The 13,610-nt window shown below is 42.9% G+C and overlaps 1 protein-coding gene across 2 annotated transcripts in view; it reads right to left on the bottom strand.

Moving 5' to 3' along the window:
- Positions 1-13,610, bottom strand: part of LOC110070232 (A.superbus venom factor 1) — a 124,942-nt gene that overhangs the window by 37,926 nt on the left and 73,406 nt on the right. For both annotated transcript variants that reach the window (XM_072991548.2, XM_072991549.2), the window contains exons 25-28: positions 13,151-13,226; positions 12,569-12,731; positions 8,749-8,844; positions 3,539-3,689 (exon numbers count right to left, since the gene is read on the bottom strand). In XM_072991548.2, coding sequence (XP_072847649.2) covers positions 3,539-3,689; positions 8,749-8,844; positions 12,569-12,731; positions 13,151-13,226 — 486 coding nt within the window. The remainder of the gene's footprint in view (positions 1-3,538; positions 3,690-8,748; positions 8,845-12,568; positions 12,732-13,150; positions 13,227-13,610) is intronic.

Genomic DNA, 13,610 nt, shown 5'->3' on the forward strand with positions numbered 1-13,610 from the left:
TGGAGGTGCATTGGGCCCCCGCTCTCCTAATGTTTAGAAGACAAATAAAAACATTGCTTTTCAGACAGGCTTTTGAGAACTTTCTCCCTATTTAATTTAATCCAGTTTAACTGTTTAACTGCTTAATTTATTTAATTTGCAATATTGTCACTATTTGGAGCTTTTACCTGTATAGTTGTCTCTGTGGGTTGCCTTTTTCATTGATGTATTTTATCTTATGTTAATTTACTGTCATAAGAGATGGGGATGAATCAAGAAATGAATCATGATATTTGTCAAAAATCATTCTCCGTGTATTTGTCGCTTTGTAAAAAGCCAATGTGGAGGCACCAACAAATACAAAGCAACGAAGTTTCACACATTTTTGATTTGTCGATTTGTCTATCCACTTTTTGGGCCTCCTGTGCCATCTGAAGCCCGCTGCTGCCAATCAGAAGCTCTGAATAACCCTGGGAGAAACCTAAAGACTTCTGGATTGAAAGGGCAGGAAGCCAATAGCGCTGCTGAAAGGGCTGCGGGGGTGTGCCTTTTTCAGAAGCTTTATAAGCATTTTCCCTACAGCCATTTTGCATTCCTGCTCAGAGTCTTGGCTCAGGCACTTGGTACTGCACTGCTGTGTCATATTGTGTTCACTAGCTTTTCACTGTTGTGGCAGCAAAGCAAACATTTTCCTATTTTACATTTGATTCTTTTATTTCATCATCATTCTTATTTGAAATACTGGCAATCTGGGGAGGCTTTATAGTAGTACATTTTATTTTAGAAGGTATTCTAGTTATTATATTTTAGGTTTAGGGTTAGCATACGGTGGGTGATCTCTGTGGATACGTGTGTGTGTGTGTGTGTGTGTGTGTGTGTGTGTGTGTGTGTATTACCCTTTGCACCTCATTTATTGTGTGTGTGTGTGTGTGTGTGTGTGTGTGTGTACTGTCTGTGGGCTCCTGCCAGTGCTGTGTGCCAAAAAAGCACACATTATTAAAAAACTATTTTTTTCTTCATCATTTTCATCAGTGGGACACCAGGCACATTTTAATTGAAAAATTAGTTATTTTTAAGGTTTCCTCAGGGTGGGGTGATCTCTTGGAGTGTGTGTATTTTCTCCTTTGTCCCCATTTATTCCAGAGTGCTTGTGTGGATTGGGGAGTGACTGGTTGGTTTCTGTGTAGTGCAGCCACTACTCGTGTGCTGAAAAAGCACCTATTTAATTTTTAAAATTATTTCTTTATCATTAAAAAAATAAATAAAAACCTTTATTGTCATACACAAAACACCTAGTCAAAAACGAGATTCAGTAAAACTTGTTTTCAACTTTCTGGAACAATATCAACATTTGTTCAGATTCAATGTAGTTTTATTATTTCTGCCACAAGATACACTCTCCACCCAATCCTATGTACCTTATAATAATAATAACTAAAAAATTATTGTCATAATTAGCCCAATGATTACATCAGAAGATCCTTAAATCTGGCTCAAGGAGAGAGTGCCGGTTCAAACTGTGCTATTTATGGCATGTTCACTATGTGTGCTAAGAAGCATGCTACTTTATCCACCCTGTCTTCTACCTTGCCGTTTAACAGAAAATGCATTCTGTGTATATGTGACCACCCTCTTACCTTAAGCAACATTGAGCCCAGATATCAAGCGTGGGATTCAAAATAGCAAGGGCAATATAAACACATGTGTACCAGCGACTCAATTCCTCCCAGTTTACAAGAGCAGTTCCTCTCATTGTAAAGAATACCCTAAACCTGCCAGATAATACTGATGAAGGCATTAGAGTGGTGCCTCGCATTACGATCGCTTTGTTTAATGACGAAATCGCATTATGATGAATTTTTTGCAATCACTTTTGCGATTGCAAAACGATGTTTCCTATGGGGGAATTTCGCTTTACGATGATCAGTTCCCTGCTTCGGGAACTGTTTCTTCGCAAAACGACTATTTTCCAGCAGCTGATTGGCGGTTTCAAAATGGCCACCGGGTAAATAAAATGTCTCCCCGCTGTGTTTAGGGACGGATTCCTTGCAAGACAGGCAACGAAAATGGCCGCCCTAAGAAGGATCTTTGCTGGACGGTGAGTTTTAAGCCCATCGGAACGCATTAAACAGGTTTTAATGCGTTTCTATGGGCTTTTTAATTTCACTTTACAATGTTTTTGTTCTACATCAATTTCACTGGAACGAATTAACATCGTAATGCGAGGCACAACTGTACATTAATTCTGACCAGGGAATAGGCTCTGCGTTTTTGAGGCACTTGTAACAGATGATAGTATAGGGCCCTCTGGCCCTGCCTAACAGGAATCAGGGGGCTTGGCGGGGGGAATAGGTCTTATTTGCTGCACTTAGGAAATCCTGGAATTTGAGATCTAATATCCCGCATTTAATCAGCTGAAATGCCTCCTTGTGGGGCAGGGAGCCAAGTGATTCCACTGACAGGCCAATTAGCGAGATTTTCTTTTCAATGTAGGCAAGCTCTCTAATGATGATTGCTTCGCAGAAAATGTGGTGTAAAAACCTGTCCTCTTTGAAGTTACAATGGATCTTCAACCAATATTTCATTGATCTCAGCCATGCCTGAGTTATTATTATATTTCGGCCCATCTCTAAACAGAGGGCTGCATATGGTGCACAAGTTGGTATTTATGAGTTACTGCAGGAACAACCTATTAACAATTAACTTCGAGAAAACTAGAATACAGTGGTGCCTCGCTTAGCGATGTTAATTGGTACCGAAAAATTGCTGCTAAGCGATAACATCGCTAAGCAAAATAAAAAAGCCCCATAGAAACGCACTAAAACGTGATTAATGTGCTCCTATGGGCTTAAAACTCACCTTTAAGTGAAGATCCTCCATAGCGCCGCCATTTTCGGTGCCTCTAAAGCGAGGAATCCATCCCAGAAAACAGCGGATGGCCCTTTTGTTTACCCGGCAGCCATTTTGAAACCGCCGATCCGCTGTGCAAAAATGGGGGCTTTGCAATGATTGGTTCCATGTGATCATCGCAAAGCGAAATCCCCCCATAGGGAACATCGCATCGCTATGCGATTTTGTCATAAAACAGAGCGATCGCTAAGCGAGGCACCACTATAATGGTTTTCTCTAGGCATAGTAAAGCTAAAGAATAGGTTACCGAGGACCAGCATATTAAAAAAAAAATATTTGTAAAATGTGGTTTGGAAGGCAGGGTTATATAGAGAGCAGGTGAAAATGAAGGGCAGTGGCCATGGAGTCTCAAAGGGGGAAAAGGTCCTGACTAGGCCAGGCACCACCAGTGTTCCTCCTCTGGTGGTCTTGCAGGTGGACATGGAAGCAGAGCTTCCTTCAGAGCCTGAAGAACTGCCCCTCCTCTTCCTGGATGAATCTGAGGAATTACTGGTTCCAAAGGATCCAGAAATCTCCCAGTCCTTGGAACCAGTAATGGCAGGGCAGGGACCCACTCTTCTTCCTCCAGTTCGTTCTCATTACTCATTGCTTCTTTTTCTGACATGAATAGCCTTCTGTTTTATTAACCAGCATTTTGCTATAAATGTACCTGTTGATGCTGCCATGAGAACCCGGTCATCATTCAGCTGCCCTGCTAGGGCCAAAGCATAGGCTGTAAGTGCTGTAGTGTAAGGTCTTTGCAATGTGTCATACTTTCTGGATAAATAGGTAACCGTTTTTCTGATGCTGTTGTCCAGAATCTGAAATGAAAAGAGGACAGGAATAAAGGACATATGCATTAGGAGTGGTTCAAGAATAATTTTCAGACGTTGCTCATTTGTGTTGTGCCTGGGTTAAGTTTTCTTCATTTATGAAATACAGTGGTGCCTCGCACAACAAGCGCCCCGTAGAGCGATGAATTCGCTCTACGAGGATGCTTTTGCGATCGCACAGCGATGGCCCCAATGGGCGAAAATCGCAGAGCGAAGGGCGGTAAGCGGTTCACTTACCGACCTTCGCTTTGCGACCCGCCGATCAGCTGTTCCGCGGCTTCAAAATGGCCGCCGGAACAGCCGAAAGGGCCAGGTGCAGCGTTTTCACGCCCTTGGTAAGCAAGGGGAGGGCGCGAAAACGCTGCCGGAACAGCCGAAATGGCTGTGCGCAGCGTTTTTGCGCCCTCCCCTCGCTTACCAAGGGCGCGAAAACGCTGCGCCCGGCCCTTTTGGCTGTTCCGGCGGCCATTTTGGACCCACCGGACAGCTGATCGCAGCCACTTTCGTGCCCTCGTTCAGCGAGGGGAGGGCGCGAAAATGGCTCCCGGCCATAGAGGAACATCGCTGTACGGTGAGTAAATCAGCCGATTGGAACGTATTAAACTAAGTTTAATGCGTTCCAATGGCTTTTTTCTTACCGCACAGCGATGTTTCACACAGCAAGGGTTAATCTGGGACGGATTAACCTCGCTGTGCGAGGCACCACTGTACCTGAAAACCAAAGATGCCTTTGCTGGATAGATAGCTCATTGAGTTAGGTATATAGCTATGGAGCCAGAGGTTGGAAATCCAATTCTCCAAAATGCATCCTAGAAGAGCCAGCTTTTTTGGCCTTAAGCAAGCTGCACAAGGGGTGGAAAGTGGCTCAATGGCATAAAGTTGAATTCTTCACCTTAGCAATTTAAACAGGACAGAAGGAAGGGGGGAAAAAACTCCCATAGAATCATAGGAAAGTGAAGTTGGAAGGGGCCTACAAGGCCATCAAGTCCAACCCCCTGCTCAATGCAGGAATACAATTGTGACGGCTGCGATGACGTCACCTGCCTATCAATGTTATGCTGGAGCTCAACTACCTATAGCAGGGCAGGAGGTGGGACTCCAGGAGGTGGAGCTATGTATATAAGGGGGGAGTGAATGATGTGTGGGAGATTAGCTAGGATGAGAAGATAGAGTTTGAGTTAGGGCATGTATGATATGAAGTACTGTGTTAGATAAGGTCTGAGTGATAGAGTGACTGAAGGGATTCTTTATTTTATTGATTGTCTTATTCCGTTCATATATTGATTTACCTTATATTAAGTTGTACCAATAAACAATAATTTTTATTTTTAAAATCCATACCTTGGTCTGAAGAGTCAGATATATGTGTGTGGTTGGTGGCAGCGTGTTAAGAGAAAGAAAGTGTGAAGTGGCTTCCCCTCTGTGACATATGAGGAGGCGGCCACAATAAAATTTGGTGTCCAGCGTGTGGGATGCGACTTGTCCAGTAAAGCCTTGGCTAAAGGGACCAGAGCAAAAGGATTTCAGTTAGGGTCATCTGAAGTGTAAAGCGTGGTAACTCTCTAGAATTTGACTCAAGGGGAGCAAATTTAGTGGAGAGGCGCTTAAGCTTCAGGGTGGAAGCACTGATATATGAGCTCTGTGGTGTCCATTTTGTGAGGGAGAGTGGCCCAAAAGCAGAAGCTGTGGTGACTTGGTCAGAGTGTCCTGAGTTAGGTGAACTCTGAGGGGACAGACCAAGAGCAGCAAAGCTGAGGGATCTCCATGGTAAACAGCACCCGAGAGAGGGTAGAGCTGTGGTGAAATTGGAGTCAGCCAAAGGCAATAATATAAGATAAAGTATCCTTAGTGGGCAAGAGGCCCAGGGAAAAGGGTAGAAAGATATGCCAGTGGAGCGTAGTTACAGTTACAGGCCTAGCCAGATCCTCTGGATTGTGACGTCCTCCTTGCACGTCACAACAATTAAAGCATATCTATCAGGTGATTAAGTTTTTCTTGAATGCCTCTGGTGATGGAGCACTCACCAACTCCCAAGGTAACTGGTTTCACTGTCTTACTGCTCTAACAGTTTCTTCCCTTATATTCAACCGAAATCTGGCTTCCTTTAACTTGAGCCCATTGTTGCATGTCCTGCACTCTGGGATGATCGAGAACAGATCTTGCCCCTTCTCTGTATGACAGCCTTCCAAATATTTTCAATACTGTACAGCCATATAGTGATATGATGGGATATATTTAAAATATATGCTATCATATCACTCTTCAGCCTTCTTTTCTCAAGGCTAAACATGTCCAATTCTTTCAGCCTTTCCTCATAAGGCTTGGTTTCCAGTTCCCTGATCATCCTTGTCACCCTCCTCTGGTTCCAATTTGTTAGCATCCTTCTTGAAGTCTGGTGTCCAGAACTGGACACCGGACCCAAGGTGAGGCCTAACCAGTGCTGAATAGAGGGGGACTAGCACCTCGTGGTGGGACGTGGTGGCGCTGCGGGGCTAAACCGCAGAAGACTGTGCTGCAGGGTCAGAAGACCAGCAGTCATAAGATCGAATCCACACGACGGAGTGAGCGCCCGTTGCTTGTCCCAACTCCCACCAACCTAGCGGTTCGAAAGCATGCAAATGCAAGTAGATAAATAGGGACCATCTCGGTGGGAAGGTAACAGCGTTCCGTGTCTAAGTCGCACTGGCCATGTGACCATGGAAACTCTCTTCGGACAAAACGCTGGCTCTATGGCTTGGAAATGGGGATGAGCACCACCCCCTAGAGTCGAACACGACTGGACAAAAATTGTCAAGGGGAACCTTTACTTTTAGCACCTCGTGGGATTTAGAAACTATACTTCTATTAATGCAGCCTAAAATAGCATTTCCCTTTTTTGTATCCACATCACACTGTTGGTTCATATTTAGCTTGTGATCTACGACAATTCCAAGATCCTTCCCACTCATAGTTTTACTGAGCCAGGTCTCCTCCATCTTGTAACTGTGCAATTGGTTTCGTTTTCCGAGGTGCAGGACTTCGCACTTATCCCTGCTGAATTTCATTCTATTGCTTTTTGCTCTGTGCTCTATCCTATTGAGGTCATTTTGAATTTTGTTCCTGTCTTCTAGGGTATTAGCTCTTCCACTCAATTTGGTATCATCTGCAAATTTGACAAGGATTCGCTGCACTCCTTCATCCAAGTCATTAATACAAATATTGAAGAGCACTGGGCCGAGGACTGAGCCTTGGGGTACTCCACTTGTTACCTCCTCCCAGTTAGAGAAGGACCCATTAATCATCACCCTCTGAGTACAATTCCCTAGCCAATTGTGTATCCACCTGACACTTGATCTATCCAGCCCACACCTAGTTAGCTTTTTAATTTATAATGCCTCAAGGCGACAAGAGGGAAGTCAAAAGTGGCAAAACTAATGTAATAATTGTGGGCTAGGTGGCAGAAATAGCAGTGCCTCCGGCAAAGGGTGTGAAACCAAACCTAATCTAACTTGGTTGATTACAGCCAAGAGAGCAAGCTCAGAAAACAAAATTGTTTTGCCAAGCAGCTCGTCTGTGTTTCCTTTCTTTAGAGCGAGATGCTACAGAAAAGCAAACTGTGATTTATTTGTGGAAATTCCTGGCTAATCCCCCCTTAACCCCAGTGGTTGTGTTAAGAAATTTTTCAGAAAATCTTAAAAGGAAATTAAAAGGGCTAGATAAGAACTTATTAGGATAAAGAACTGGGTGAAACAGATACAAGATAGAGAGTGAATAAGAGAGGTAGTGGAAGCAGAGAGAATTTCGTGCTGGAACACACTTGAGTTATAAAAATGGACAATAAAATGGATAAGATAAAAAAGTGGGCAGAATAATGACAGATTTAGAGGAGCAAATTGAAAAAAGACAAACGTTAGAAGCAATGAATAATAGAAAGGGGACTGTACGTGATATATACCAATTATTAGAACAGGTGGGATATGAACTACAGTATGTGTGTTAAAAGACTTGTGGAGGAACATATGTTTAAAGAAATTAAAGGGGAAGATTGGAGTAAAATGTGGAATAAAATAATTATGAAGAATATATTTGTAAGTGTTAAAGAAAATTGTAATAAGGTAGTGTGGAGATGATACTTAACACTGGTGAAACTGAATTTATTACATAAAAAATAACCTCTATGCTGGAGGTGTAAAAAAGAAAAAGGGACATATTTACATATGGTGTGGTTCTGTGAAATAAGGAGGAAAGAATGGATGATGGTTCTTAAGGAGATTAGGAAAATAATTGGACTGAATATCCCAATGTCTCCAATGATTACCTTATTGAATATGGTTAATGATGATGATGAAGAAAGAAGAAAGAAAAGGAATTAGTATAATGGTGAGTATGGCGGTTTCGTCGTAATGTGGGGCAATCGTAAAGCGAGGCACCACTGTATAAGTAACAGGTTAAAAATCAGCCACTCAAGTCTTTGGAAAATGAAGGATGCAGTGGGTTGGGATCTCTTCAGTCCTGAAGGCCTAAGTTAAGCTTACTGCTAGCCCAGGAAGGAACAGAAAATTGGCAATGCAGAAAAGAATTGAGAACGTGAAGGGACCATGTACACAAAAGCACACACAAGAAGAACATACCTTTGATCAGATCACACAGAATACAGTTTGGAAAAATAAAAAACAGCCAGCTATACATATATATGTACATGTTTTCGTTCCCTCAGAGAGTCTCTGTAAAGGAATAAGGCTGGCCAGGTTTCCTTCGCCAGGGTGGGTTATCTCACTTTCCGATCTAGATTGGAGAAGCAAACAGACACAGCAGGGGGCGCTCCTTCCACAAACAGACACAGCTGGGTTTTTATCTCTCCTCCCCCAAGGCAAATACCAGGACCAATCTTATGCAAATTGGACAGTCTCACTGCACTTTCCCAAAGCAGGGAACCGATCATTACAAAGCGAAATTCCCCCATTGAAGCCATTGTAAAGCAATCACAAAAGCGATTGCAAAAAGTTTGTCGTAATGCGGTTTTGTCGTTAAATGGGGTGCTCGTCTCGCGAGGCACCACTGTACTTACGTTGATGCGGTTGCTGCACATCTCTTTGGACTCCAGCAGAGCAACCAGGACAAAAGCTGTTAATGACACCTCTGGTTCAGCACCCTCATAGCCTCCCTATAAGGAAGCAAACAAGGAAGAAAACAGCAAATGAATGCAGTATTTGCATATGTAATTTTAAAGTCCCGAAGAGAGCCACAGCTCTGATGCTGTAAGAAGAGGTGGTGTAGGGAAAAAAGATAGCTTGAGCATATAAAAGTCAAACAAGATGATGAATTTATCATATTTTTTTATTTACATGAGTGCCCCCCTGTTGTGAAAGACCTCTGTTTCACAGAGTCATAGAAGAATGGAGCTGGAAGGGGCCTATAAGGCCTCCAACCCCTTTCTCAATGCAGGAATCTAAATCAAAGTAGATCTGACAGATGGTTGTCTAATATCCTCCATTGTCATACTGCTCTAACAGTTAATAGATTTTTCCTAATGCTCAGCCTAAAGCTGACTTTCTATAACTTCAGCCATTATTATATGTCCTTCACTCTGGGATAATCAAGAGCAGATCCTACTCCTCCTCTGTATGACTAGCTTTCAAGCATTTCAAATCTTGCTGTTGAGCTCTCATAGTTCCCTTCAGTCTTCTTTTCTCAAAGTTAAACATGTCCAGTTCTTTCAGTCTTTCCTCACTGGACTCAGTTTCCAATCCCTTGATCATCCTTGTTGCCCTCCTCTGAACTTGCTGCAGCCATCCTTCATAAAGTGCCATGTTCAGAACAAACAAAGCTATTTGTCACAGCTTATGATGGTCCTCTCACATATCACATGTTCCTTGTGCTTTGTTTTGAGATTGGTTGTTTGAATGTAAACACACACTTAATTTACACATCGGACTTGTTGTGGCACGTATGTTTGAAAAAAATCCTACTGTGGGAGCTAAAATGGGTGAAACATAGGGAATACATTCTCCTGTGTTTAAGCTTCAAGCAGTCAAAAAGCTTAGCAAACTTGGAAGACAAAGATACAGGACTTTAAAAAATGTAATTAGGTTTTTAAAAATAGGTTCTGAAACAAATAGTTTCAGAATAGATTCCTCCTATGGTCCCAAAAGTACTGTTTTTTCCCCTTCCAGTCTTTAAATTCTAGCCTTTGAATTATGCCTCTCTGTTGAGTGTTTTCTCCCCTCTTTTTAGTCCATTGGTAGCAGTTGTTTGTTTGCTGCTCATCTGTTTGGTTGGTTGCCAGTAAGTGTGCAGTAAATAAAGCAGCATATGCAAGTCTGTAATTTCAAGCAATTGTAAATAAATTTATTATATTCTTTCTTCTACAGAAGTCTGAGTGAGTTATTGAGACTTTAAGGGGTGGACTCTGAGAAACTGGAAAGTGTTTTCCACTGTTGAATTCTGTACTTCTGCTGCATAGCAAAAAAGAGAATTTGAACAGAAATCCAAAACTCTGCAACAGGAACAAAAAGAAAGGGGCTCAGCAAAGGAAAGAGAGGGATGAATTTTCAAAGACAAGCTCCTTTAGAAGGTTGTGGAGCACCAGGACCTTTTGCTTCCATTAGACTTTGTGTAATGCAACTACTCTTTCACTCGGAACACATTGAGAAGCTTAGGTGGGGATGGGCTTTTTAGTACAGCACCAGAGAATACAGTGGTGCCTCGCTTAACAACGTTAATTCATTCCAGCAAAATCACTGGAGTGAAAACGTCGTAAAGCGAAATTAAAAAGCCTATTGAAGTGCATTGAAAACCGTTCAGTGCATTCCAATGGGCTGAAAAACTCACCGTCCAGTGAAGATCCTCCATGGGGTGGCCATTTTTTGTGCCTGTAGAGTGAGGAATCCATCCAAAAACACAGCAGGGAGCCATTTTGAGCAGTTGGTGGCCATTTTGAAACCTTGACGATCAGCTGTTCTTATCATCATAATGTGAAGAATCGGTTCCTGAAGCAGGGAACCGATCTTCGCAAAGCGAAAAAAAAAAACCATTTAAAACATTGTGAAGCGGAATCATCATTATACAGGGTAATTGTTAAGTGGGGCACGACTGTACTGGGGATCTCCCAGGAAGGCTAGGAAGAAATCCTTCCTTAAAAGCCCTGGAGAGCTGCTACCAACCAGACTGGACAATATTGAGCTGATGGACCCATGGTTTCACTCAGTGTAAGGCAAATTCTCACGCTGCTAATTTCCTCCTGGACTTAAGCCTCTCTTGTGCAGCCATCCCTATGATATGTCACACATACTTCACTGGTCTAATCCTCATTACTAAAGCACTCCCCTCCTCTCCTTCATCTCCCCTTAAATACGCTTTAGCATAGGAACAGAGCAAGATAACTTACACCTTTCTTCAGTCTAGCCCAGATGTCACCCCACTACTGAGCTGTGCTCCCTTCTCCTGAAGCACCCCTTTATCTATTTTCCAGCATCCCCCTACTGTCATCTCTTTGTCTTCTGTCATCCCATTCTCTACAATCATCAAATTTTCCCTTTTGATCATCAAATGCTCCTTCTTCAAACCTCTTCAGATCTTCGGTTTTTTTCTTTTAGAAAAACCCTGTTCAAACCACTTTCACTTTCCCCTCTCCTTGCCATTAGGAGCTCCCGTTGTTTAGTCGTTTAGTCGTGTCCGACTCTTCGTGACCCCATGGACCAGAGCACGCCAGGCCCTCCTATCTTCTACTGCCTCCCGGAGTTGTGTCAAATTCATGTTGGTTGCTTCGCAGACACTGTCCAGCCATCTCATCCTCGGTCGTCCCCTTCTCCTCTTGCCATCACACTTTCCCAACATCAGGGTCTTTTCCAGGGAGTCTTTTCTTCTCATTAGATGGCCAAAGTACTGGAGCCTCAGCTTCAGGATCTGTCCTTCTAGTGAGCACTCAGGGTTGATTTCCTTTAGAATTGATAGGTTTGTTCTCCTTGCAGTCCAGGGGATTCTCAAGAGTCTCCTCCAGCACCACAATTGAAAGGCATCAATTCTTCGGCGGTCTGCTTTCTTTATGGTCCAGCTCTCACATCCATACATCACGGCAGGAAAAACCATAGCTTTGACTATTCAGACTTTTGTTGGCAAGGTGATGTCTCTGCTTTTTACGATGCTGTCAAAAATTTGTCATCGATTTCCTCCCAAGAAGCAGGCGTCTTTTAATTTCGTGGCTGCTGTCTCCATCTGCAGTGATCATGGAGCCCAGGAAAATAAAATCTGTCACTACCTCCATATCTTCCCCTTCTATTTTCCAGGAGGTGATGGGACCAGTGGCCATGATCTTAGTTTTTTTGATGTTGAGTTTCAGACCGTTTTTTGCACTCTCCTCTTTCACCCTCATTACAAGGTTCTTTAATTCCTCCTCACTTTCTGCCATCAGAGTGGTATCATCTGCATATCGGAGGTTGTTGATATTTTTTCCGGCAATCTTAATTCTGGCTTGGGATTCCTCCAGTCCAGCCTTCCGCATGATGTATTCTGCATATAAGTTGAATAAGCTGGGGGACAATATACAGCCTTGTCGTACTCCTTTCCCAATTTTGAACCAATCAGTTGTTCCATATCCAGTTCTAACTGGAGCTCCCAGAGAATGGAAAAGTTACTTTTTTGTCAGAATCTCCCAGCCAGCTTGGCTCTGGTCAAGGCTGGCTGGGAAAATCTGAGAACTGTCGTCTTAAAAAGTATCTTATTTAAACTCTGCAAAATCTTACTATCCATATTGCCACCTCTCACCTTTGTTTGCCCCTTGTGTCCACCTGGCTATAAAGCAGTTTATTTCTTGTGTTACAGTCTTCTTCATTCCGAAAATCCCTGGACTGTTCACAAGAAATGCCATTCAGAGCAGTAAAAACACATACCAGCATCTCTCCGTGGATCACAGGGGCATCTTCTTGGAAAATCCCATCTGGTTTTTGCCTCTCCAGAACCAGCCACTTCACCCCTCCACAGAGGACATCAGTGCTAATGGTAGAAACAAGTCTGGAAGCCATGGCAAAAACTTTTACAACGTATGCTGTCAGCCTGCAAAGAACATTAAAGATCAGCCCAACCATCTCAATAAAGACAATATAATTGGCTATACACCTCACTTCCGAGCGAAACATGGCAGGGTGGTTATTAGCAAGGAGGGGTTCTCAGTAGTCACACAAGAAAGGAGAAGGATCTCTAGGTTCAAGCCACCAGTCAAGATGAAAATAGCACCCCCATCTCTTCACTAGCACAAAATTGGGGTGAGTGGGGGGAGGGTTCAGGCAGATGGAGAATGACCCAGAGCACTACAGTACTCAGTGGGTCAGCTTTGAGGAGTAGCATGTGCTGGGCACCAAATCACAATAGTGCACATAGATGGGGCCTTCATGAGGGGAGATGCTGAATAGGGAGTAAAAAGGTGTGAAGGGAGGCTCCTGGTTCAGACTCATTCAAAGCAATCCTGGTCTTACCAAGTACTAGACTTGCGATCTGGAAATGCAGCATATGAATTATCTCTTTTCTTAAATGGCAACTGCTGGGCATAACCTTAAAAAGGAGAAAACGGAGGAGAATAAGGAAAGCCATAGTATGCTAGGTCAACTTATTAAAAAACACATATTCCTACAGCAACAATGGATTTTGTCTTCAGGACCAAATTAATTTGATCCCATCCCTGTAAGTAACCTTTGAAATAATAAAAAAGAGGAAATGATTGCCCATTAGAGGTCATTGCATAATAATTACAAGCCTCCTATTCAGTCTCCCTAGGTAGCAAAATCTATGGAAAAGTGCATTAGGCCTGCATCTGAAGCTTCCATAAGTAATGTATATAGTTTACTACCGAATCAGATTCAATAAGAAAATGCATTCAATCTGCTAGTTTAGGACAAACTAAAGATAAAGGAGAATGTTTCTGTCTCCTGTTATCAG

This window comes from Pogona vitticeps, chromosome 2 (genome assembly GCF_051106095.1).
Source record: "Pogona vitticeps strain Pit_001003342236 chromosome 2, PviZW2.1, whole genome shotgun sequence".
Lineage (NCBI taxonomy): Eukaryota > Metazoa > Chordata > Lepidosauria > Squamata > Agamidae > Pogona > Pogona vitticeps.